This window comes from Centruroides sculpturatus, unplaced genomic scaffold (genome assembly GCF_000671375.1).
Source record: "Centruroides sculpturatus isolate CEXI.00-Female unplaced genomic scaffold, Cexi_2.0 scaffold208, whole genome shotgun sequence".
Lineage (NCBI taxonomy): Eukaryota > Metazoa > Arthropoda > Arachnida > Scorpiones > Buthidae > Centruroides > Centruroides sculpturatus.
The window spans coordinates 157909-182320 of NW_019385210.1; the positions used below are offsets into that span (position 1 = coordinate 157909).

Sequence of the window (24412 nt, forward strand, 5' to 3'; positions counted from 1 at the left end):
ATGATATCCTCAGTAAGAGTATATCCAAAAAGAAATTTTCCATTGTTTAAAGTTGATTGGCTGTACTTGGGGAGGTTTTTTTGGGCAAAAGGAGTGCCAAGTCTAGCCAGTTATGTCTCTATATGCCCTTTTGGGTCTTTTAATATGTGATAATTGTTATATGTCCTAGAGTTCTATATATAAGTTTATTACCTGTAGATATGCTATTGTGGGTTGAATTTGTCCTTCATTGTCTAGTATATTCCATATAGCATTGTCATCTGAAAATATCTGTCACCAAAGATAGTGTTCTCTGGCCGTTTTGTACTGTGGGTGTGTTAGTAGTATATGTCAGAATGTAAGTGGGATGTGTCCATTTAAGTAAAGTTAGAAGTATTTGCTAAGAGTTAAATAATTTTAGATAAAAAAATTGATTAAAATATTTAAAAAACACTATTTTTCATCATTTATTTACGCTTGTAAGAGCGTTAAAACGTATATATAATGACACGTAAACTNTGTAAAATTCATGTACTGTATAACACTATTTTGTTATTAACATGAGTACAAGAATATTTGTGTGGAGAAAAAATTGTCATTATATAGTATACTGTGTTATCTTTTTACTACTGGTGCATTTCCTATTTAACAAGTTTCCTAAATTCTCTATATTCATTATATAAAGATTTGATTATATTTAATATTGTGTGGTATGAATTTTCAACCATGATATCACTGAATTTTTTCAGTAAATTACAATCAAATTGATAGAAATTTATATGAACATAATTGCAATTTAAAGAATCATTGTAAAAGCCATACAAACTTATTTATGCATTTAAATAATGACACAGAAAAGCTAGATAGGACAGATATTAGAAGGCAAAATCTTTTAATACGTATACAATCAAAACACATCTGAAACTTTACTTACTTCTCTTTTTATCCTTTTAATATGTAAATAGATAGCACTTCCAGTCCTATGATAATGCCTTTCGATATGTTTAAGACCAAGACCAAGAAAAGTATTTAGACACACATATAAACCAGTATCAGATTCCTGTAAAAATTTAAACGTATTAACATTATTTTCAGATTCATAAAAAAAAACTATAAATTAACACAACTTAAGCCTGAACTATTGTAATTTTTACTATTCCATTTATTGTGTTCTCTTCACTAATATTTTCAATTCTAAAATAAATTAGATAATTCTGGTGAACTTTCCTAATTTTCTCCCTTAACAGAACTGGAGAGTATTTTAAGATATTTTCCAGTATAAAATACGTAAAATCAGATTAATTGAACATTCCATTAATATACAATAGGAGACTGACTTATAGATTACTAAGAATGGGTAAAAAATTCAATTTACCGGTATACTCAATGCCTACACTGCACAGATTAGGTATTAAGTCTTTAGCATGTTTCTAAACATGCATAGCTGTACTTATTAATATATTTTCTTCTATAATGAGAATTCCATAAAAGTTTCTCACTATGACTAACCTAAAAAGAGTGAAAACTCAGAAAAAAACAAATTACATATGTTAATGCTTCCTTGAGATGATACAGATTTAAATGTATGTTCTCAATTTTAACATTCATATAAATACAACTTACAAGTTTAACAATGTCACAGATTTTTTAAATACCATTCACTTATACATTTAAAATTTTTTACAACAAAAGTTTCGTTTTTAATGTATAACAGCAATGTAATACCAATTTAAAATTTAAAAAATCATCTAATAATTCTAAAATCAACAAATTAACAGTTTCTGCTGAAACTTTACTATCATACTAATTTATTACATAATATCTTTTAAATTCAAATATTATTTGTTTAAAGTTTTCAAAAAGGTTGTAAAAATATATATAAAGTTTTGGCTGCAGAGTGACATAAGCATAAACACGTCCATTTATATATATATGGACGTGTTTGTGCCTATACGTCACTCTGCAGCCAAAACTACATCACACATGAATGTTTGTGTTTGGTAGTAGCCCCAAGTCTCCCATTGTGCACTATAGTGGTTGCGTCTCAATAGCTATAAGGGTGTGAGAGATATGGGGTTTGAAAGTGGTTGACTTCAAAAATGTGTGACGTTTCAATGAGAATATTCCAGTTTTTTTCTAGAAAGTTACAGACCCTAGAGGTGAAATTTGATACACAGGGTATGTCATGAAAACACACACTAAGAAGGGATTTTTCGAAATTCCCCCGCGGGGGGAGAGGGAAAGCATTAAGGCTTAACCTGAAGAAAGGCTTCTACTATACCATTTTAGATGTGATTTTTTTGTTTTTAATTATGTTTAGTCTTCATTGAGTACACCTTAGGGGTATTAAATTGATAACATTTAAGACATTGTTATAAATATTTTTTATATATTTCGATTTTTTAACCACATGTTCGAACCATTTTAAATTCAAATTTCTTTTTGCATATTGGTTCGATTATAGAATGATTGTAAATGTTCCAGAAAATTTATCAAATTAAAAACAGTTCATTTGATTCTCAGCAATTCCCATCATTCTCAGTGGTAGGTGTTAAATAACAACTACTATGGTTGTTGAAATATTGAATGTAAATAGGGTTTGCTTGCAAAATCCGTGTGAGCGAAGCTGCGGGTAACAGCTAGTCTTTTATATAAATGAAAAGATTTTTGTGAGTCAGGGTGATAAAGTTGAAACAATGTTATAAAGTTTTGAAAATATCGAGACAGCAGGAAGAGTAATTGAAGTCAATCATCATGTCAAAAATGCCATTAAGTTTTTATTTTAATGTATTCATCTGGAAGTTTGTTTAATCTATAAATGATTCATACAATAAATAGACATTTATACCACTAAATTAATTTAAACTAATAATAACTGATAATGTTCATTTTAAGTATATCATTTTGTAAGAGCAACTATTTGCAAAAAAATCTTTGACTTTAATGTAAATATAAATTAATTTTTTTCCACATGCTATAAAATGTTTAAAATTGTCATATTTTACAGATCTACAGAAAGCATGCTTAAAACAGACCCTAAAAACCAGAAAACGTCCTAAATGGAAAGAATCTTGAAATAGAATTTTACATAGCAAACTATTCCATCAGCTGAATTTCTGACCATAACAGAAAAGAAAGACTGGGAAATCAATTGCATAACAAATTAAGTGGATCTTTTTGGCATAACAGCAGTTAAATTCTAAATCAATTATTGTTGTAGCTCGAAGACTTAGATCAGTCAACTTCTCAATAACCAGAGTTACAGTTTATCATTTTTTGTTTTCTTTATTCAAATCATGCTACCATTGCCTAGAGTGACTGTGACAATACAATACAGGTAGCCCTCTGTTTACGCCGGCTCAACTTACGCCAATTCACAATAACACCGCTGTGCAATTCGCCGTTTCGCGATGTAATTCTCTGATTTTCCCTATGCTAGACTGATTTTCATTTCAGTGTTGACATATTTACCAAGCCGCGACATTGTACATTCATTAAAACAAAGATTTTTATTGAATATATTTATTTTTTCTATTTAATATTATTGAGTATGTGTACATCATTAAAGTAATATTAAAATACTAAACATTTAGGTACCCACGAGTCAAGTTATTAAACTTAATAGTCAAATAAATGGCATCTGAATCCATAGCACCAATGAAAGTATCCTGTATCAGTTTGTTCAGGAAAACACCTTACGACGCAGTAGCACTTCAGGCAATCACAAACTATCGTTAGTGAGACAAATCTACTTATCATTGGCCAGATGATACTTTTTTATTAGCCAGATGATATCTATCTCTCCTTAGCCACCTTGAATTTTCCTGCTCAAACTGACCTTATATATGGCACTACGTCGATTGGTGGTTGACCAATCAGTGCCCCTGCTCGTCTGTAGCTCAACATCAGGTTAATGTATCCTTTCAACTATGGAAAGTTTGACGGATGCATCTTGTGAGTTAGACAATAATTGAGAGCAAAGCGCAAATGTAAAAAGGAGCATCATCAGATCCATTCGACCATATTCTGAAATTCTCAATGAAAGAAAACAAAAATGTAAACAATTAAAGATGAATACTTTTTCCGAAAAATGTAAGAGATCACAAACTAAAATTTTTTAATAAAAACATTTCACTTTATATATATATATATATATATAAATATAAAAATGGACATGTATGTCCCTATATTTCACTTTTTCGCCAAAACTACACATCATACGTGAATGGTGTTTGTATGTGGTGGTAGCCCCAAGTCTCCATTCATGCATAGGGGTGGTTGCGTCTCGATAGCTGTAAGGGTGCGGGAGATATGAGGCTGAAAGTGGTTGAAAGTGGCTTTCTATTTTGAATGTTTTGTTCAATTTTTTTGAATTTGTTCGAATTAAATTCGAACATAAAATTCGAATTGGTTCGATTATAGAACGATTGAAAACGTTCCAGAAACGTTGAAATTTGTTCGTTTGACTAAACGTAAAAATTCTCTAATTAGTCTGGAAACGGGGGACCTAATTCTTGCATTTTGTGAAAACGGGTAAGATTAGCTATAATGTAATTATCTTAATCTTCACTATCGTTACTTTTTGCCCAGCGAAGCGGGTCCTTGCAGCTAGATTCTAGATTACTTAGAAAAACAGTCTTTTATATATATAAAAAAAACTATACTATTACATACAAATAAAAACCCAGCAAAGCGGGATCTTGCAGCTAGTTTTATGATAAAATACATTATAAAAATTAAATTTATTTGTATTTTGTATTATATTATATTAATAAACAAAATTATTTGCGTATTTTTCACTTATGTAGAACATAACCCTATATCTCAGTGTAAATATGGGTTCATTTTACACTGATTCAATTTGCACCGGCTTTTGTAGGAATGGAACTGCAGCGTAAACCAAGGCCTACCTGTTCCACTGTTTCTCTTCAGTTTGCTTTGAGAGTTGACTGATTTTCTAAGAATATGAAACATTTTAAAAATGCCAATTAGTTTGAGAAAAAGGTTACATTAGAATAAATTTTATTTTTAGTAATTTTTTTCAATTAATGTGTTCCCATGTTTCGTAAATAAAAATTGTCAAGAAATTTGAATTAAATGATTCCACTTTCTCAATATTATCCAGATACTAAGATGCTATAAACTAGACCTAATCAAAATTCATACTATATTACTGATGATAAAAAAAATTGGTTTCTAAAGCAATTATTCTTACAATTTTTAAATATAACTATTTTAAATAATATAAAACTTCTATATTAATCTAACTTGACTGTAGTTAATGACTAAGTGCTGATTAATAAATTATAAGTTCTTGTGAATAGGACAATTAAAACATATGATAGATTTCTGGGTTTAAAAAGTTTCTTCTTCTGTGCACCACATACATATTTTGGTATTTTCACAACATGCTAATGAACAACATTTACATTGGAAAATAAACAATTCTAAATATAAGTTGTAACATTTTTTCAACTTTTCTTTTTTCTGCATTAATAAAAACAACACTAAAACAAACCTGCCAAAATGAAAAATTCTGGCTAGTTCTGTTACATTCCATTTGAGACAGATTTTACTGTATTTGTTGAAAACAAATATGTAATATCTATCTATAATTGTTGATTAGTAATTGGACTACACAATAATCCAAAAAATAATAATAATTTGATATATAATGAAACATTGTTACAAAGACCTATAAAAATATTAGTAAATTAAAAAAACAAGACTGATAACAGATAAAACCCCTTTAGATCACAGTCAGAAGTTATAGAATGAAATTTACCAACACAAATTATCATTCTCAAATCCTGTCAAAAGTTATTTGACATGAACTGAGTGTTTCATATTTTATTGGCATTTTCTCTGGTTGTTAGTTTTTCCCATCAACTTAACCAAATAATACTGTTGTTTCAGCTTTTCTTCTAAATAAATATATCCAGGATGACATTCACTTTTCAACCTGTTTTAAACAAAGCTAAACTACATATGGCTCAAATTAATGAATATATGTTGGTTTGCCTTAAGATAAGATTCAATAAATAACAAATATGGTGTGCATGAAAAGTAGAAAGGAATTTAATAATAATGAATAGAAAATGCTAGCAAAACTTATTCTGTATGTGTGTCATATCATGCAAATCATGCTACCATTGTCTAGAGAATGACTGTGACAATACAATACCACAGAAAAGTGACTGTACATTTTTAGATGTAAAAGTCATAAAATCAATCCAGACTCTGATCAACCATCATAACCCAGTGTTTGATCAGAAAGAATATGGATTGATTTTAGGTTTATAATATTCTGTATACAAGGACATTGCACAATCTTGTCATATTGCAATAAAACTGAGGCAAAACCAGAAAGAAAAAAAGCTATCCCTGCACTTGTTAGGCAAAGAAAAGGCGATTCTGGTTTCTGACAGACGTGAACAGGTGAACTTTGCACTTACTACCACAAAAGAGACAATCCTTGTACCTGTTGACTACAGGACCTGGCCAAGTGCAAGATCGTGACTCCTTGCATTGGTCCAATACGGAGAGATGGTCCTTGCACTTGTCAACACAGAAGCAATCTAAGAACAAAGTAATCCTCATCAATTGTTTTGTTCTTGTGTTTTGTTTGTTTTTCATGCCTATTTTCCATTAGGCACACATAATGCTGTTTTTATTTTTGACCCCTAGATCTAAATTCAGTCAGGCATGCTCAGTTGCATCAGAGAGTATGGACATTGTCAGTTTAACTCTTTTGTATATAAAAAATTCCAAGTCCCCATCTTTTACATTTTTGGTTTCTCGTCTCAAATAATGAAAATGACAAAGTTTAATCAAAATCAGATTTTGAGAACAAACACAATTCTGTAAGCCTCATAAAAAAGGCTTTACTAATGCTCTGCCTCAATTATAATAATAAAATTATACACACTGTTCAAGACTTAATTCAGAACAAGATCACTTCAGGTAACTAATGAAGGTTGTAGAATTATAATGAAGTGTTCTTTGAGTTGATTTATTTTGTAAACTTTGTTATCTAATTAAAGTTTTATACATGGTTGTCAAAATTATTCAAAGATTATTATTTTAACTATATATGTAAATAAAATAAAAATCTTTGAATAATTAGATGGGCTGGATCTGGCCCATCTAATGAATTTATGTGGCCTGTGATTAATCTTTTAATATTAGCTACTCAAATCTGAATAGCTCTATGAAAAATTCTGATGCCTAAAAAATAAACAAAAACAAAAAAAGTCAACAACTCACTGTGCATTTATAGTTAACCCTCCATTACAAATCTCTTAAGTACAGCATAGAATGTTGATAAAGCATGATAATGTAAAAAATGATGTATCTAATGTCTATATACAATTTAGTCTCTACGAGGTGACACCACAATGAGATCTTGCACCACCTCAAAATCTTCCTAGAGCAGCCTCTGGTTCGGCCCATGAAAAAAAGTTTTCTTTCCAATTCAGCCCAGGGACAAAAATTGTTGGCCACCCCTGATCTAGACAGTTACTGATCATTATCTTTTTTCAATATTTGTCTTTTCTTTCTTGCTATAATTAATTAATATAATCTTAATCTTCTGAATGAAATATATACAGTAGATCCCCCTATAAAAGCGTTTCCTATAGTTATGATTCCTATAAAAATTGTGGCATTATCCGTAAACAACGGTAAAAATAACTCCTATAATACGTAAAACGTCATCGGGCAGCCGAACTACTTACCCGCCGTCCGTAGCGCCACGCTACGGAGAGATTTCTATCGTCTGGACAGTATTATATAAATTATATATAAATTAGGTACTGTACATATAATTATATATTAATTATATATAAATTAGGTACTGTATATATAATTATATATTAACTTAATTTATTGTAACTTTATTATAATTAAATATATATTTTTCGCCGTCTAGCGTCACGCTACGGCGAGTTAGGCGACCTATCGTCTGTCCAGTACTGTAATTTTATACATTTCTTGTGAAAGAAACATTTCTTATTTAACGGCCATAAAAATTATTTATATTAAGGATGTCTCCAAAGGTCAACGAAGTTTTCGCAGAAAAATAATATCAGAAATCGCGGCCGCGGTTTGATGCGCTGTTCCGCGACGAAACCAAGCTTTAGCAACGGGCGTAGTCGAACGGTACACACTCGGTAAGCAATCCTACAATTTTTTGTTTATAACGTAGTTTATACGGATTATTTTCAAAAAAATATACGTATTTTGGAAATGTTGAGTCGAATTAGTCTAGAATCGATTAATTTTATGAAAGAAAACCTTTCAAACAGCCGTAGTCCATAAACTATGATTCCTACAAAATTGATTCATAAAGAACGGAACGTATCTACCGTCTTATAGGGGGATCTACTGTATATATATATATATATTACATCATATTGATTATCAACTTACTATTAAGGTATATTTTAAGTTTTGAATATTAAATGTCTGAAAAATGTGTTTAACCCTTCAAACTGAAAATTTCTTCTTCCTATGCATCTAGATATGAAATTGTTGTACTACTAAAGCTAAGGCTTTAGTGGTGGAGAATTTGTAAAGCAAAACCAGTCAAAAAATTTTGCCTTTGGCCAATTTTGTCTCAAATGAATTAAGGTGATTTTGGACAATCTTGTGCTTAAAGAGTTAAAGACTATTGAATTATGTTAAACAGTTCTTAGATTTTAATAATAATAATACTAATAAAGCTTCATTAGAAGTTTTTAAAAATTATTACTAAAAACATTAATTGCATTATTTTCATCTTCCTTATTTTCATAATATAAATATAGGAAATTCTTGTTAATTTGAATAATTTGAAATCATTAGTTCATAACTACTTTTGACCCATGCAGCAGTGAGCAACATGTTTGGATTTTACAAACAGAAGAAACTTATTTTTTGTGCCAAAATAAAATAAAAATAAAGCAGTCATTTTAGTATCCAGCATGCATGATGTTGATATTGTGACAAGACTACTATGAAAGCAAAGATCATACTTGATTATAATGTGACTAGAGGAGGAATTGACACTCTTGGCAAAATGTGCACTTCATAGCTGTTTTTCAAATAACAAAATGATGGTCTGCTTTGCACTGCTTGTTGTACTTATGAATATTGCAGGAATAAATGCAAGAATAATTTTTGCAATGAACAATCCTGGACACAATCAAATACAAAGAGGAATATTTCTGAAAAACCTGTCTGTACAGCTAACAGAAATACATGTTATTTTAAGATCAATTTACATGTCTTCCATACAACATAACATTCTTCAAAAATATTATCCTGAGAAACACAATGCAAAAGGATGACTTGGAAGATGCAGACCTATCAAGAAAATGTAGATGTTTTAAGTGTTGGCATAAGAAACTCTTTGACATCAATGAGGTATGAGAAATGTAAAGAACTTATCTGCAAATTTCATGTGATCAAACAAATTTTGTGTAATTTGTGTTTGTAAAGTAGATGCTGATGTTGGTATCTTTGTAGGTTTTTGGGTTTCACAACCTGATTATCCTTCAAGAAAAGAACGTGGAACATTGAGGAAATGATTGGGGTAGATGCAGAGAAGTGGAGTATGATCATCGAACAGGAAAGTGTTTTACATATCATTTAATGTACTTGTTATAACATTAAATTCACATGTACAGTACATATTCCTAAATATATGTTTACATGGATTGCAGGTATAAATATTCCACGTGCTTAGTATTATATTCATTACGTGTGTGTGTGTGTGTGTGTGTGTGTGTGTGTGATTACCCATTTTAAAATTATTTCCTTAATCTATTCATTCATGCCAACTATAATTGTGCATTAATTAATTACAAAAGAATTAAGAAAAATAAATGTAAATTCATATAAAATTCACATATCAAATTTACCAAATAAAACAGAAAATTCAGTGTATTGTAAAAAGTACAGCACATGCTTGCTCACATAAAAAATTGTGCACTTCATGGAAGGTTAAACTTTGGATACCACAAATGTAATCCTTCTTTAAATTCAACCAATTGTTTCTGATTGATTTAAGGATATGCACTGCTTCAACCATGTAAAATAATGGTTAAGATGAATATTTTGGATGAGGATAAACTATATTTAAAGATGGATTATTTTTCTATTAATTCCATTATTGTCAGTAACAAAACAAAATTCTTTCAAACTTTTATTTTCAAGTTCTATTATTTTCTTTGTAACATTATAAAGCATATCTGACTTAAGTGAGTTAACTGGAAAGATATGGACTACTACTTTAAAACATGAAGATAAACTTTGAATCATGAATACATGAGATGAACAAGTTTATTACAATCAAAAGTTGTTCCTATAATATTCCCTTGTATTCCAGCCATTGCTTTAAATGAATTTCAACAATCATCTAGATGACAATGTTCAGATGATTTAAGAACTAGCAATTTATTTTTAATATAAAACAGCATATTTCCACCCATATATTCTGATTCTGGACCAAACTGAAAATAGTCTTTGAATAGTAGTTGGATAAGGAAGAATCATATTACCACAATTCCTTCCAAACTTATCAGCAGATGATGAAATAGGATACAATAGAGCAGAAAATAAAAATAGTTCAACATCAAATGAATGGAACTAAGTAATTTGACATTAGAAGTAGGCGTTAGGCGCCATCTCTTAATTAAATTAATAATTAAATAAATAATAATTAAATAAATAAATTTAGAACATTCTGGAATAAAAGAACTGGCCCGGGACGGGGCTTGAACCCGCAACCTCCGCTTGCCGTGCGGTGCGCTTGCCAGTTACGCCACCCGGACCCCGAGCGAGTCTTTCGCTTCCAGAAGTATAATAGATAACCTTACATGGTTAAATACATCGCCGACTGGGGACGACTCCTTCGCCCACGACCCTAACGGTACTCAGCCGGCTAGCTCATTTGAAATAGCCATATTATAGCCCGATAATTAGGCGATCGTTTGGTGTTGTTATTATCTACTCGGGCTGTGAGTTGATGTTTATATATATATTTATACCTCGCCGGGTGTTACGTTAGCCGGCTGAGTACCGTTAGGGTCGTGGGCGAAGGAGTCGTCCCCAGTCGGCGATGTATTTAACCATGTAAGGTTATCTATTATACTTCTGGAAAATTTAATTATTAATTTAATTAAGAGATGGCGCCTAACGCCTACCTCTAGTTCAACATCAAACCTGTATCTAGTCTACTTTATGAATTAACTTTAACTGAAAAGAAAAAGTTAAAATTTTTTTTGTCTGTATCACATTCCTTCATTTCAATTATCTCTCTTAAGAGAATAAAATTATTAAAACTAAAATGATGATTTAGGACTAATGTTGTTTTCAATAAAATTCAAAACATCAGTCACTTCATGTAAGTAATTAACTGTGGTTGGACAATTACTATTTACACTTACAGAGTAGATAAGCTCTGTAGATTCATTCATTAGTTCATTAGTTCAAGATTCATTAGTTCTCGAATGAATAAAATAATTTCTTCCTTAAATATTAAGTCTCAGAAAGATGAAACTTTGTGTTTTGCACATTCATAACATTCTTGCCAATTAGTACATTTATATATTGAATTATGCTTTTCTGAAGTCTTTAAACTTTCCTTGACTGCTTGTTCTATATCATTTGTTCCTTTTTTGTTTTTAAAAAAAAATTCTCATATAGAAGTTGTGCATGAAAAAACATATGATGGACAGCCAGGAAATATTATAGGAATAACATTTTTTTTAAGTCTTGGATATTTTAAAATCACAGAAATTTTATAATGTACTAGCAGATAAGCCCAGCGTTGCTTGGGCAAACAGTAACGATAGCGAAGATTAAGATTATTACATTACAGCCAATCTTACCCGTTTTCACAGAATGCAAGAATTAGGTTCCTGTTTCCAGACTAATTATAAAATTTTTAGATGGGTCTAAAATTATGTTCGATTTAACACAAAAAAACCACATCTGCACTTGCATATCTTGCACGTTGCTTTCTCTTAACACTTCCATTGTTGAAGCCTTAATCCTGTCACTTTCTCTGCGGGGGGATTTCAAAAAATCCCTTTTAGTGTGCATTCTCATGACATACCCTAAAGCCAGATGCACACATGCAGCGTGGCAAGGAAAAGCGGCAGGATGACGTCAGTTTTTCTCGCCACAGAAGTCGATTTTGTGCCGCTTTTCAAGTGCTGCAAAAGTTGGTTGAATTTTATATTTTGTGGCAACTGCTGCCAAGACGCATTTCTATCAGCCAATAACAGCTCATCTGGTAGTCACATGAGAAAATACCATCATGTGGTGTTTTAATGGCGGAAAGTTTGATGTGGTTAACCAAGATAACTAACATCAGAATAAAGAGGAAAGATAATAAATTTAACACAAATTCTACACAAATAATCATATATAATTTAATTCAAAGAACAAAACAACCAAATCTTACTCGAAATAGTATTCTTTATCGAGGAATAAACGTATTTTGTACACAAGTTCTTTATCAATCCAAGAAAGTATCTCTAATCCAAAATCTTCATTCGAATCTTCGACAAAATCTTTAACTAAATAAAGCAAGTTGTACAAAACAAAATTTGTAAACACGTGGATAGTGACAATATCGGTATCGTTCGCCATCTTGAATACTGAACGCATGCACCAAAATGTAAGCAGATTGTCGCCATGCGGCAAAGATGTGTTTGCAACACTGCTTTTCCTTGCTGCGCCGCATGTGTGCATCTGACTTAACTGAGTATCAAATTTCAAGTTTCAACTCCTAACCGTGCTGAAATGCTCGTATACACGCACGCCATCTATCATAGGATAAATGTACTATGCCAGAAACCTTCGCGAAAGTATATTAAATAACTTCCCAAAGTCTCATGGAAATCGGATAAACGGTGTAGTAATGCACGAAGGACAGACAGACAAGCAGACACACACACACATTCATTTTCATATATATAGACTAGCTTACCCGTCGCGCATTGCTGTGATCTCAGAAGAAACGAAATTCAAGCAAACTTGTTATGGTAAATTTCAATTTACATTTTATCCTTTTTATTGAAACTTATTATTATTATTCATTTTCGTCGAGAAAACATTTCAAAGTGTCGTTTCAATTCTATTTATTTATTGGAGTGTTTGTGGATACACGATATTTTTTGTTTTTCCATCTGGTGCGTACACGAATAAATCAAATAGTTTTCCGACGTGTGAGTTGGCCACATACAGTTGTCCAAGCGAGAAGCACGGATTCTTTAAATTTAGCCCACATACTCGCAGAGATTGTTAAAAGTGCGATATTCCCCATTTTTATAAATTTTTTTTAATCCTTCATAATTTTGATTATTTAATTGCTCCTTCCTCTCTTCCTTGGCGTGTTGTGAAATTTCTGATAGTTGGATAATAAACCGTTTTATTGTAATTTGTCTTTTTAAATTATTTTGAGTCGATATTAAAATTTGGAAAAGGGGGNTAAATTATTATTTAGCAAAAAACAAAAATATTTTAACTTTGATGATAATATTCATTAGCAGTAGCACATGACTTAATTTGATTAACTGTTGCCAATCTAGCATACAGGTCTTGAGTCTAGATGGTTATGGCATGATTAAACCCATGATGGGTAAAAAACTTTTTAGTGCTCTTGGTAAAATTTCTTATAAAAATAACTTGAACAAAAAATAGAAAAACTTTTTGCAATCCTCTTGAGATCACAACCCACAAGTTGGGAACCTGGACCTTAATTATCTAACAGCATGTTCTGATATCCTACCATAACCTAAATTTCATTAAAAAAATTCTATTTTGCTAGTTTTTATATTGACACTTTTACTAAAATTAAATTTACAGTACTAACCTATTCCATTATAAACTAATGGAACAGGTTATTAAATAATTCTCTTGTATCTAAAGCTTTAAAAAATTGAAGCAAATCCATAATTTATAAATCAAGTACTTACAACAATACTGAAAATAGCCATATTTATTTATATTAATTTAATAAATTAAAGTATTTTACCATATTTATGCTTTTCATGCTTTTTCCTGTTAGTTCAAGTTTATTGTCAATCACATTACATACACACTTATTCTCTCAGATTCTAAGCACAGTAAGCAGGTTATATAAAATTCAGTAATCTTTGATTACAATAATTTAAAATTTTTTTAATTTATTTAAAAATGAAGTCTTTCTGATACTCAGAAATTACAACTATAAAAACTGAAGGCTTAAGATATTCTATTTTACTTACAAGTTTGTAATGACCTGTATGTTATTAAAACACTTTCTTTTTCATTAATCAAATTTCAAAGGAATAATTCAAATTTGCTTAACTGAAACAAATGCAAAGTACTGTATCATATTACTTTGAGGAACTTGCAGCCTATATTGATTGAAGAGTTCTGTGGGAAGTGGTACAAGTAACAAAGTATAACTTGAATATATTAATGATAAGATTTAAACATTATTTAATATGTCATATTTTATTAAATTAAATAATATACAGTATATATTTACTTGTGTATTATTGACCATTTATTATTCTTTTATATTTTTAAATTATTAAAAATACAAAAAAGTATTAAAGAATTTTTTTAATCACTTATGCAACTTTTCCACTCAGACTCTTCAGTGCTGTAACTAGGCAGGTGCAACAGGTGCACCTGCACAGGGCCCATTTGAAAGGGGGCACCAAAATGCATGTATTTGTCTTATTATTTTCCCAAACCTAAGTAATTAAGGGGTCTAAATGCAAATTCTTGCATAGGGCACAAGAATGACTAGTTACAGCACTGACTTCCTGAATTAAAATTAAGCCTGTAGAACCTGTACACAGAGCAATATTTAGTTATCTGATTTAGGTTTCTTAGATTTTATATGACCCTTGATGGTACATTTCATATAGTCAGTATACTCATTTCACACATTGCTATGCATAAAATGAAATGAAATTTTCTGATCTCTCTATATTTTAGGTTACATCATAAATATACAAGTTTCAATATACTTTATTCATTCACAATTAAATAAACAAATTCTTACCCATGAATTATTTGGAACTTTTATTGGAAAAGAAATGACTAGGGTTTCTCATTTCCCGGTCTTTTGCTTGTCCCGGGATAAAAGTGAACTGTTTCCCGAGATCCCGGGATAGAATTAATTATTTTTAAGGTATACAAAATATCTTGAAATCAAATGATATAATTATTTTCCATTTTTTAAAGTAATTTTAAAGTTATGTAACCTCCAAAATCATACTAATAATGCTGTGTAAGGTCTATAGGCCTATAATAAAAATTACCTTTAAATAACGTAGAAATTTTCACAAATAGAAAAAAATTAATTAAAGTTTGCTGAAAACTGCATACAACAACAACAACAAAAAAAATGTTTTGAGTTGAGTTAAAAATTAAAAAAAATGAACTTCTAATTTAGAAGGTAATTTTCGTTTTTTAAATAAAATATAATACAAAATATTGCAAACTTTTATAAGATTTTAAAAAGCAAAGATGGTCAATACTCCGATAACTCACTCTAATTCTTATTTTAGTAATGAAAAGTCTTGCCACCGAGAATGCCCTTTCCGATTCAATTGATGTGATTGGAATAGTGTTTAATGCATTTAAGAGAAGACAGATATTATGTGTTTTTTCACCTGTAGCCTGGAAGATTTCGAGTTCGTTTTCGAGGTTGTAATACTTCTTTTGCTCTCTAGTATTCTTCATTTGTCTACTTCGACTGCTTTAATAGAAACATCAAGCTTATAGCCCAATAATTCGTCAGTTAGTTTGTCTTTGATCATCAGGTTTATGAAGAAAAACTTCGTACTTACAGACATCGTACAACATGGTGTTACGCGTTATCGAAGCTATTGGGCATGGTTAAAAATTAAGACAGCATAAGCACAATTATTCCAGATATTACAGGTTCCAACAAGTAAAGAATTTTGAGAGTCATAACACAAATAAGCTATGTATTGATTATTGACCATTTGTGACATGCAAAAACTTAACTATGAGCAAAAACTTAAGAAACTAATAAGTAGGTTTAAAATTGATAAATACAAATGTATTCTGACAGTTTATGAGTTAATTATGCTTTCTATTTGCAAAATTCCTCAACCTTAACACAAAATAAGAAAAAAAGTGAATTTTTAAGAAATTTGCGGGATTTCCCGGGATAAGAAAAATTTCCCGGGTTAAAAAAACAACTGGGATTCCGGGATCCCGTTTGAGAAACCCTAGAAATGACCCATTTCATTCTTAGTTCACTACCATTTAATAATTTATAAACATTCATCTTATTTGTGCCAAAATAATTTCCTTTGCAGTTAGGAACACCAAGTATAAATCATTAGTATAAATTATTATTTAGCAAAAAACAAAAATATTTTAACTTTGATGATAATATTCATTAGCAGTAGCACATGACTTAATTTGATTAACTGTTGCCAATCTAGCATACAGGTCTTGAGTCTAGATGGTTATGGCATGATTAAACCCATGATGGGTAAAAAACTTTTTAGTGCTCTTGGTAAAATTTCTTATAAAAATAACTTGAACAAAAAATAGAAAAACTTTTTGCAATCCTCTTGAGATCACAACCCACAAGTTGGGAACCTGGACCTTAATTATCTAACAGCATGTTCTGATATCCTACCATAACCTAAATTTCATTAAAAAAATTCTATTTTGCTAGTTTTTATATTGACACTTTTACTAAAATTAAATTTACAGTACTAACCTATTCCATTATAAACTAATGGAACAGGTTATTAAATAATTCTCTTGTATCTAAAGCTTTAAAAAATTGAAGCAAATCCATAATTTATAAATCAAGTACTTACAACAATACTGAAAATAGCCATATTTATTTATATTAATTTAATAAATTAAAGTATTTTACCATATTTATGCTTTTCATGCTTTTTCCTGTTAGTTCAAGTTTATTGTCAATCACATTACATACACACTTATTCTCTCAGATTCTAAGCACAGTAAGCAGGTAAGATTGGTATTTTTGATAAAATCTTTGTCAAAAACTGCTTTTCAAGAGGTAACAAAAACAAAGTCAATACTACAATACTGGTCATCTACTTCAAAATAAAAAAACACAAGGAAAATTCAAACAAAGAACACATTCCATAAAATTTTTATAACTCCATAGAACTTCATTAAATGAGATCATGTAAAACCCATTTCCTAATAACAAATTCAAGTTCTCAGTTTTATCCAGTACATGCCTAATTATATATAGTTTTTGTTCCAAGGATAATACAATAGTCATACTTTCTATATAAAAACAGGAAACAAACTGGAGAAAGAAGAAATTGTATATTGTCCTGCTATAAAATTTCATAATTGACTACATTTTCTTACCCTGCGTTACTATATTGTTTAAGATTCATTTCTGTGTAATCAAAACAAAAAAACTTAAAAGCCTTAAATACCAAAATGTCAATTGATTGAATCCCTGGTTAATGGAATTTCTATTTTATATATGTATACATACTGTATTTATTCTAACAAATAGTATTGTCTACTGCACTGTATTATAATGTGCTTACAATTAGAAGGCAACTGTTATTGAAATGAATTCAGTAACTTTTCTCTATTATTGTCATTTGAGCAACAATACAATACTCAACACACTATTTCAACATACGGTACGAGTGACAATGCTAAATATAATTTACAATCTCTCAGTTTGAAATAAGTTTTATCTTCCTCCAATAGACAGCAAGCTTACTATTAGAATAAATACAATATAGATAGAAGAATGATTAAAAACAAATAATCATATCTTTATATGTGAATGTTATAACAGTCCTGTGTAATTCTGTTGTTTAATATTCTTCAATTGCTAGAAAAACATCTTGAATGTTAACAAAGATACTGCAGATAGTTTTACAACAGAGATGAAATGTGCAACTTTTGAAAACAGTATTTTAAAAAATGAAATTAGCATTAATATCATTAATAATACAAAGAGTATTAGTAAAACAAATATCTCATTCTGTAAAATTCTATAAAAATACTTTTTAAACTGATATCATTGTTCAGATGATTGACTTTATGAAAGACGAAACGCAATTTGTCAAGAGAGACTGCAATTCATTTAAATATGATATAATAAATTTAAACCAAAAAAACTGATTTTAATAGTTAAAAAAAATGACAAATTCAATATATAATTTATTTTATGTTACGATTTCAATATTTTTACATAGAATGGTTTAAAAACAATTCTATGGTAAAGATTACCAAAAGATTCCATTGGTAAATCAAGATTACCAAACTTTGTTGTCATTTACTTTGTATCTAGTTAAATCCGTCAATGCCTTTATCCATTAGTGGTAAGGACTTCAAATAGCCAATAAAGACATCAATAAAAAAAACGCCATCAACAATAATCACACTCTTATTTACATATTAGCATGTCTTTTGCCAAGAGATGCACGGTCAATCCACATCCATCTGCAACGGGTATTAGAAGCAATCTGGGTTTACAGGTCTCTGCAAACAAGAAGTCTAGGGGCACTGCCTGGCAAGGTCGTCCAATACACCTAACTCCTTTGGACACTATATATTATCGTTTACAAATTTAAACATTCAATTATCACATATAAAAATTTGCTATAAAAAATTATTTTTTTTTTACTCTTCTTTCAGTCAGGATATATTTGTAACTTTTAAAAATGAAATTAATACATATGAAACTGAAATAAATCAAATAATTCAATGGCTTCAATTAATTATTCTGTAACTTAATAAACAAAGTATTTATAGTAAAGGAAAAAAAAACACTAAAAAATTAAGTCCATATTACATTGTAATAATAATTTTTTTTCACATTTTTTTAGTATATGTTAAGTACTACAAATGGTTAAATATTCAAAGAAATCAAATGACAATGACACTAAAATTGTGTAATTTATCAACAAAGACACCTTTTAACGCAATTTTTAACCTTTATCTAACTTATTAAATATCTTACCGGCGTATCAAAAGAGTAAACGCATTCGTCTTTATATATTCTATCTCCATTTGTCGGTATTCGAACTTTCGATACATGACTTAACAAATTCTCGACCGTCGCCATATCTGCGAATGATAATGAATGCACGGTACACCAGCGATGCACGAGCGTCTCACCCTGGAATCATTCCTGCCATCAGCGCCACCTAATTTATTCGTTTGGTTAACTGTTATTAATTAATTAACAATGACTCGCAAAAATCGTCTGATGCAACTAATTCACACTTTTTATTTTAAAATGGGAATAATATATAAAATTTAATATTTAGTTTACATATTTAAAATTTTGTAACTCTACATTAATGTGTTTTTGCCAATTTTCTGATTATATTGTCAATATATCGGCGGGTAATCTATGTGTTTACGGGAAGAATTACCAACGCTTTCGGTTTAGCATAAATTTTATCGTACCCTATACGATTAACTACAGACATGATCATTTATTTTCAACGTGAACTTCCATCATTCTTGCTTTGGTTTCGCGCCAAATTTTACATGTGACTAAAGACTTCCCGCGAGACAGTTTCGTTTCTCCATTGTAAATTTCTTTTGCATTCTGCCAATCCTTAAAAAGGAAGAAGCCAGGGAGAAGCGACCATTCTTTCTTCTTGAATTTCTGGCTTTTTAAAGCCAGAAATTAAAGAAGAATTTATTTAATATTCCCGGAAGAATCGTTCCCAGAAGACATCTTGGCCCATAGTTGATGGTCAGCCGCTTCCGCTTTCGATTCGAATCGTTTAGATATAATTACGGAACTGCAGTTAGCATTTTCCTTTCTTCGTTGACGTAATTTAAGCTTTCGTTTTCACTCGACTAATTGCAAACTTTCTTTTTTACAGAATGAAGATGTTGGAGTGGATCCGGAGGAGGTTCCGACAGAAGGCGGTGGCACCTGAGGGAGGGGGTTCCTCGGATGGCTCCAATGGCGCGGAAGGAACGAGTCTCGGACTTTTACCGCGCCGAAGAGACGTTGGAGGACCGGCGGCTCGAGCGTGTCTCTTCCCAATCGATTAGTTCCGTATTGGAAGAGACCGTGGAGTGAGAAGCAACGGATGACGACCCTGCCCAAATGCGTGTGGCGTGGCACTCTTCCGGAGTTGGGAGACTGCCACGCTACACTCTGGGTTCGTTGCACTTGGTCAAGGTCTTCGGGGATCATCCGGCCACAAACCTTGTTGTGGGGATGTAAGAAGTGACAGCTCGTCCGAGTCGTCACTTCCTGTTCTGTCTCTTGGTCTGCGACGGGGACGCCACTGCCTTCCTGAAGTCAGAAGGGGAGGAATCGGAGGAGAGAGCCACTGAAGTCGAGGACCGTGATGTTTTTTATATCGATTTTGTTTTCGACACTGTTTCAAATAAAAACACGTAGTTGATTAACAATTAACTTTATTCACTCTCGGATACGACTGACTGGGGTGACGACTACACAAGGACTCTCCCAGACAAACGAACGTATCGATATATTGGAATTTCCACCTTTGACTTGACGCCCAGAAGTTACAACAGATCAGTTACAACAGTGTCTGTGGTTTTGTTGCTGCTGATGGCTGCGGTGACCCTCTTCGATTTTCCCTAATTCGTCCTTCTTCGCTCGGATGCGACATTCTTATCGGATTAGACACTTTTCACCCGGACGTGACCATGGACTCCCGAACGTGACACTCGATCGACGACAACGGATTTGACTCCCGAATGTGACGCGTTTACTCACTGGACGCGACATTCGGCCGACCTTTTTCCCAAACAGCTGTTGAGAGGATTGAGCTTTTGGTTAGGTTAGGTCAGGTCAGGTCCTTCGCTCCTCTCATCACACTATTCGGAAAGAAAGACTGTCTGATATAGATCTTTTTTTACTCTTTTCGCCCTGTTGGCATTAAGAGGGACTCTGATAGCAGGCCCATTATGGGTTCGGCCAGGCCCCCAATGGGGCGACTACGTGGTGAGGGACGGGGCCCGACATATCCGAACGGACCTTTGATTTTCTTTTTATAATAAAAAAAATCGGCAACGAGTTGCGTAACTTTCCCGGCTGTTGTGAGATTTTATTCAGAAAATAACTTTTATATTTTTAATTGCAATATAATAAACAGAATTGTGTGTGGCGCCATCTGTTATGTGATTTTGTTATAAAAACTTTCTCTATTTTTAATTATGGAATGGCCAAAAGCTTAATTTTCAGGGTGTTGGTCTTCGTTAAATCTGGCCCCACTCAAGATATGACATGTGACCTTCCCTCTATCTCCTTTCTTCCTCAAAATCCTACTTTTTATTCTATATGGAGTCAAGAAGAATTATTTTTTGATTAAATAATAAATAAATAAAATATATGACGAACGTGTAAAAGATAAGTTGGAAAAATTAATTTTGTGGCATAAAAAAAATTTCTAGATGAGGAGAACAGTTCATAAAATAGAAATGAAACCGAATTACTGTATTTAGAAAGTAACATTTTGGATTTGATTTCCCTGCTTTTTTAAATAATGAGATCTTTTACGTAAATAAATATCAAGCATGAATTTTAAAGGTAAAAATGTCTGACTTTCAGTTAAGTATGAATGTTTCTGCATTATGATGATTTCAGTTAGTATATATTAACATTAATGGCAGATATAAACTCACATCATTATATAAATAATGGTTAATGTTTTGGTCAAAAGTGATGAATTTTTTTATATGATTTTATTAAAAGAGATTTTTGAAACTGGTAATAGCATCTCTATTAATTAATGATGCAGCAGAATTTTCCATCAAAGTTTTAAAACTGGGATCAAATAGCAATTCAATCTGGACATTAACGTAATTGCTTTGTAGTAAATATGTCGTCGCTTAGATTTTGACAACACACAAAATTTGAAAGTTATTTCATTATTAAAAGTAAAGCTTAATAATATTTTTCAATAATATATGCATATACATATATTGCATATATTTTTTATTCGTTCATACTAACTTTTTAATATCTCTGAGGTAATTGCAACTTTAGTATCATATGTTACATTTGTTTTTAATCTTTGTTAATATTTCAATGTAGCTCAATCTTGTTCCTTTATATTGTATTCAAAATCTTGATTCTTTAACAGCAGTAATAAAATGAAGATTTTTATGCATAGTTTAACTTTTATTTTATTAAGCTTATTGTAAAATATGGTATAAATATTTTTAAAAAATGAAAATGTAAGTGAAGGTTTCTTCTTCCAATAGTGAGACTAGTAATATATATATCACGTCTTTCTTAATTATGCACAATTAACAGAGACCGAGATTAAAACAGTTCTCTTTATTTCTCCTATTTAACAATGCATTTCGTATTGATAATTTTCCAATCCCTATTAGGGCTCGCGACTTTACTGTTTGAAGTTGTTGTCTGCAACGTAACGAACAAAATGTTAGTTCGTTTAATATACGTTTGTTATCCAGAATGATGGATATACTGCACAATTTGTACACATCCTAATGGTGTAGTTTCTGTATATCAGTCTTTTGCACTTACTGGCATGTTTTCTTTGTCTATTTTTGATGGGCAAATGCAACACTTCTTCCATTTTCCACAATTATTAACTCTTAGAAGGATTTTAACTTAAATATTCTGGTTTATAACGTGACAAAGGTCAAAATGTAGTTTTTCATTGTAAATATTTTCACAAGTTGAAACCAAAGTTTTCACAAAAACTATAATTACAAGCAATTATTTATTGTGACGTAGTCACAATGCCAGGCTGCAATTTTTAATCATATTTTTAAATCATTTAATTTAAAATATATGCTTTCCACCTCAAATTAGTAGTGGCTTGCTCCTGTACATCATACCAGTCATTGACAGTCATCTATTAACTGCTTTCGGGGGGGGGACTTCCGGTTTTGCATCGTAAGCTCATATATAGTTAATTAGGGCCTCCTGTCCCCAAGATTTCCATATCTGGTCTTGGATTTTTTCTAACACCGTTCTCGACATTGAGACGGACGGTGTAATTATCATCGACAGCTTGCGAATCATTAAGGAACACTAAATTAAAGTGACTTAATTCACTGCTTATGCAGAATAGTTTTACTTTTGTTCTAAAACCCTTAATTCACGTAATAAATGTTGTGAAAGATATAATACGTTGGCCGTATGGATAAAACCAATGACCACTGGTATTTTGTCGTGGGTTCTCGCTTGCTAAAGGGAGTTTTCCGGATTTTTTCCACGTCGGTAATACCTAAACAGTGGCCAGTTTCCCAGAAAAGACCTCCCAGGAGGCATTCCCTCTCGGCAGTGTGTCCATGTGTCGCATTGTCTTAATCGAATAAAACCAAACCTAATACGTTAACGTATTATACCCTACTTTGCAAGAATTTTTATGCAAGGTATCATACGTTAACGTATACACAGTAATTAAGGTATGTATGGTCACGTTTTCGAGAAAAATGGAAAAAGATTAGTATTCAAAACATTTGGCAAGAACTTCGCCGTATTTCGAATGTCAGGTGGAGCTTATCACTTCTTTCATTTTTATTAATTTATTGGGCTTCAATTTTAAAATGGCATGTCTATAAATTCCTATTGGCATCCATGTATCTGTCTTTCTTTTAATCTCGAGAAGCTTAGGGACAGGAAGCCTCGATTAACTATATACAAACTTCCAGTTTGGACTGGAAGTCACGTTATTTTAATTCAAAATTTTTCTCCAGAACGGAATTAGGTAGATGACCTGCACGACTCTATTGTTAACAGGAAAAGTATGATGTACAGGAGCAAAACACTGTTAAAATTGAAAGCATTATGACGATGTCACAATAAATAATTGCTCGTTACTTCTATTAATGTACAAAATTTGATTTAAATCGGTTGTCATTACTTTGCAAAACGTGTTTCAATGATTTGTAAATTTGAGTCGCTGCCAAAGAAGCTTGTTCGCTTCGCTCGCTGCGATTTAGTTTCGCATCGAATGAAGTCGAAGACAAACATTTAATCACAGATTATTACGTACTTGTAATCAATTTCTTTCCGTAAGTGCTTGGCTAGTTAATAAAAAATATCTCACGTCTCCTCGGAAGTGATCGAAGTGTCAATCAGTATATAGATATATAGGACCCAGTATTCTTTTATTGTTGACAGTTACTCAGAATACTTTGATTTTAAAAAATTTTCAGGCAGCAATCACTTATTTGAAGGGTATACTGGATGTACTGTACTAGAATAGGATAATGGCCACAATATTCGTCAGATGCATTCCACAACTTTACAAAAAGTTGGAAAATTAAACATATCACGTATGCCCACATTATCCGAAATCGAATGGACTATCTGAACGCTAATGTGCGAATAGCAAAACTAATCTTGAGACCAATGTTCCCTCTAATTTTTTTTTGTAGATAAGTGGAACATACTTCTCTGAATCGAGGCCTA

The 24412-nt window shown here is 31.4% G+C and overlaps 1 protein-coding gene across 1 annotated transcript in view; it reads right to left on the minus strand.

Annotated features, from left to right (window-relative positions):
• The window catches only part of LOC111636169 (ubiquitin carboxyl-terminal hydrolase 5-like), a 52159-nt gene extending 32996 nt beyond the window's left edge, over window positions 1-19163 (minus strand). Inside the window, exons 1-2 of the mRNA XM_023381363.1 lie at window positions 18983-19163; window positions 914-1039 (exon numbers count right to left, since the gene is read on the minus strand). Of these exons, the coding sequence (XP_023237131.1) occupies window positions 914-1039; window positions 18983-19087 (231 nt within the window). The 5' untranslated portion in view covers window positions 19088-19163. The remainder of the gene's footprint in view (window positions 1-913; window positions 1040-18982) is intronic.
• Window positions 19164-24412: the final 5249 nt, after the last annotated feature.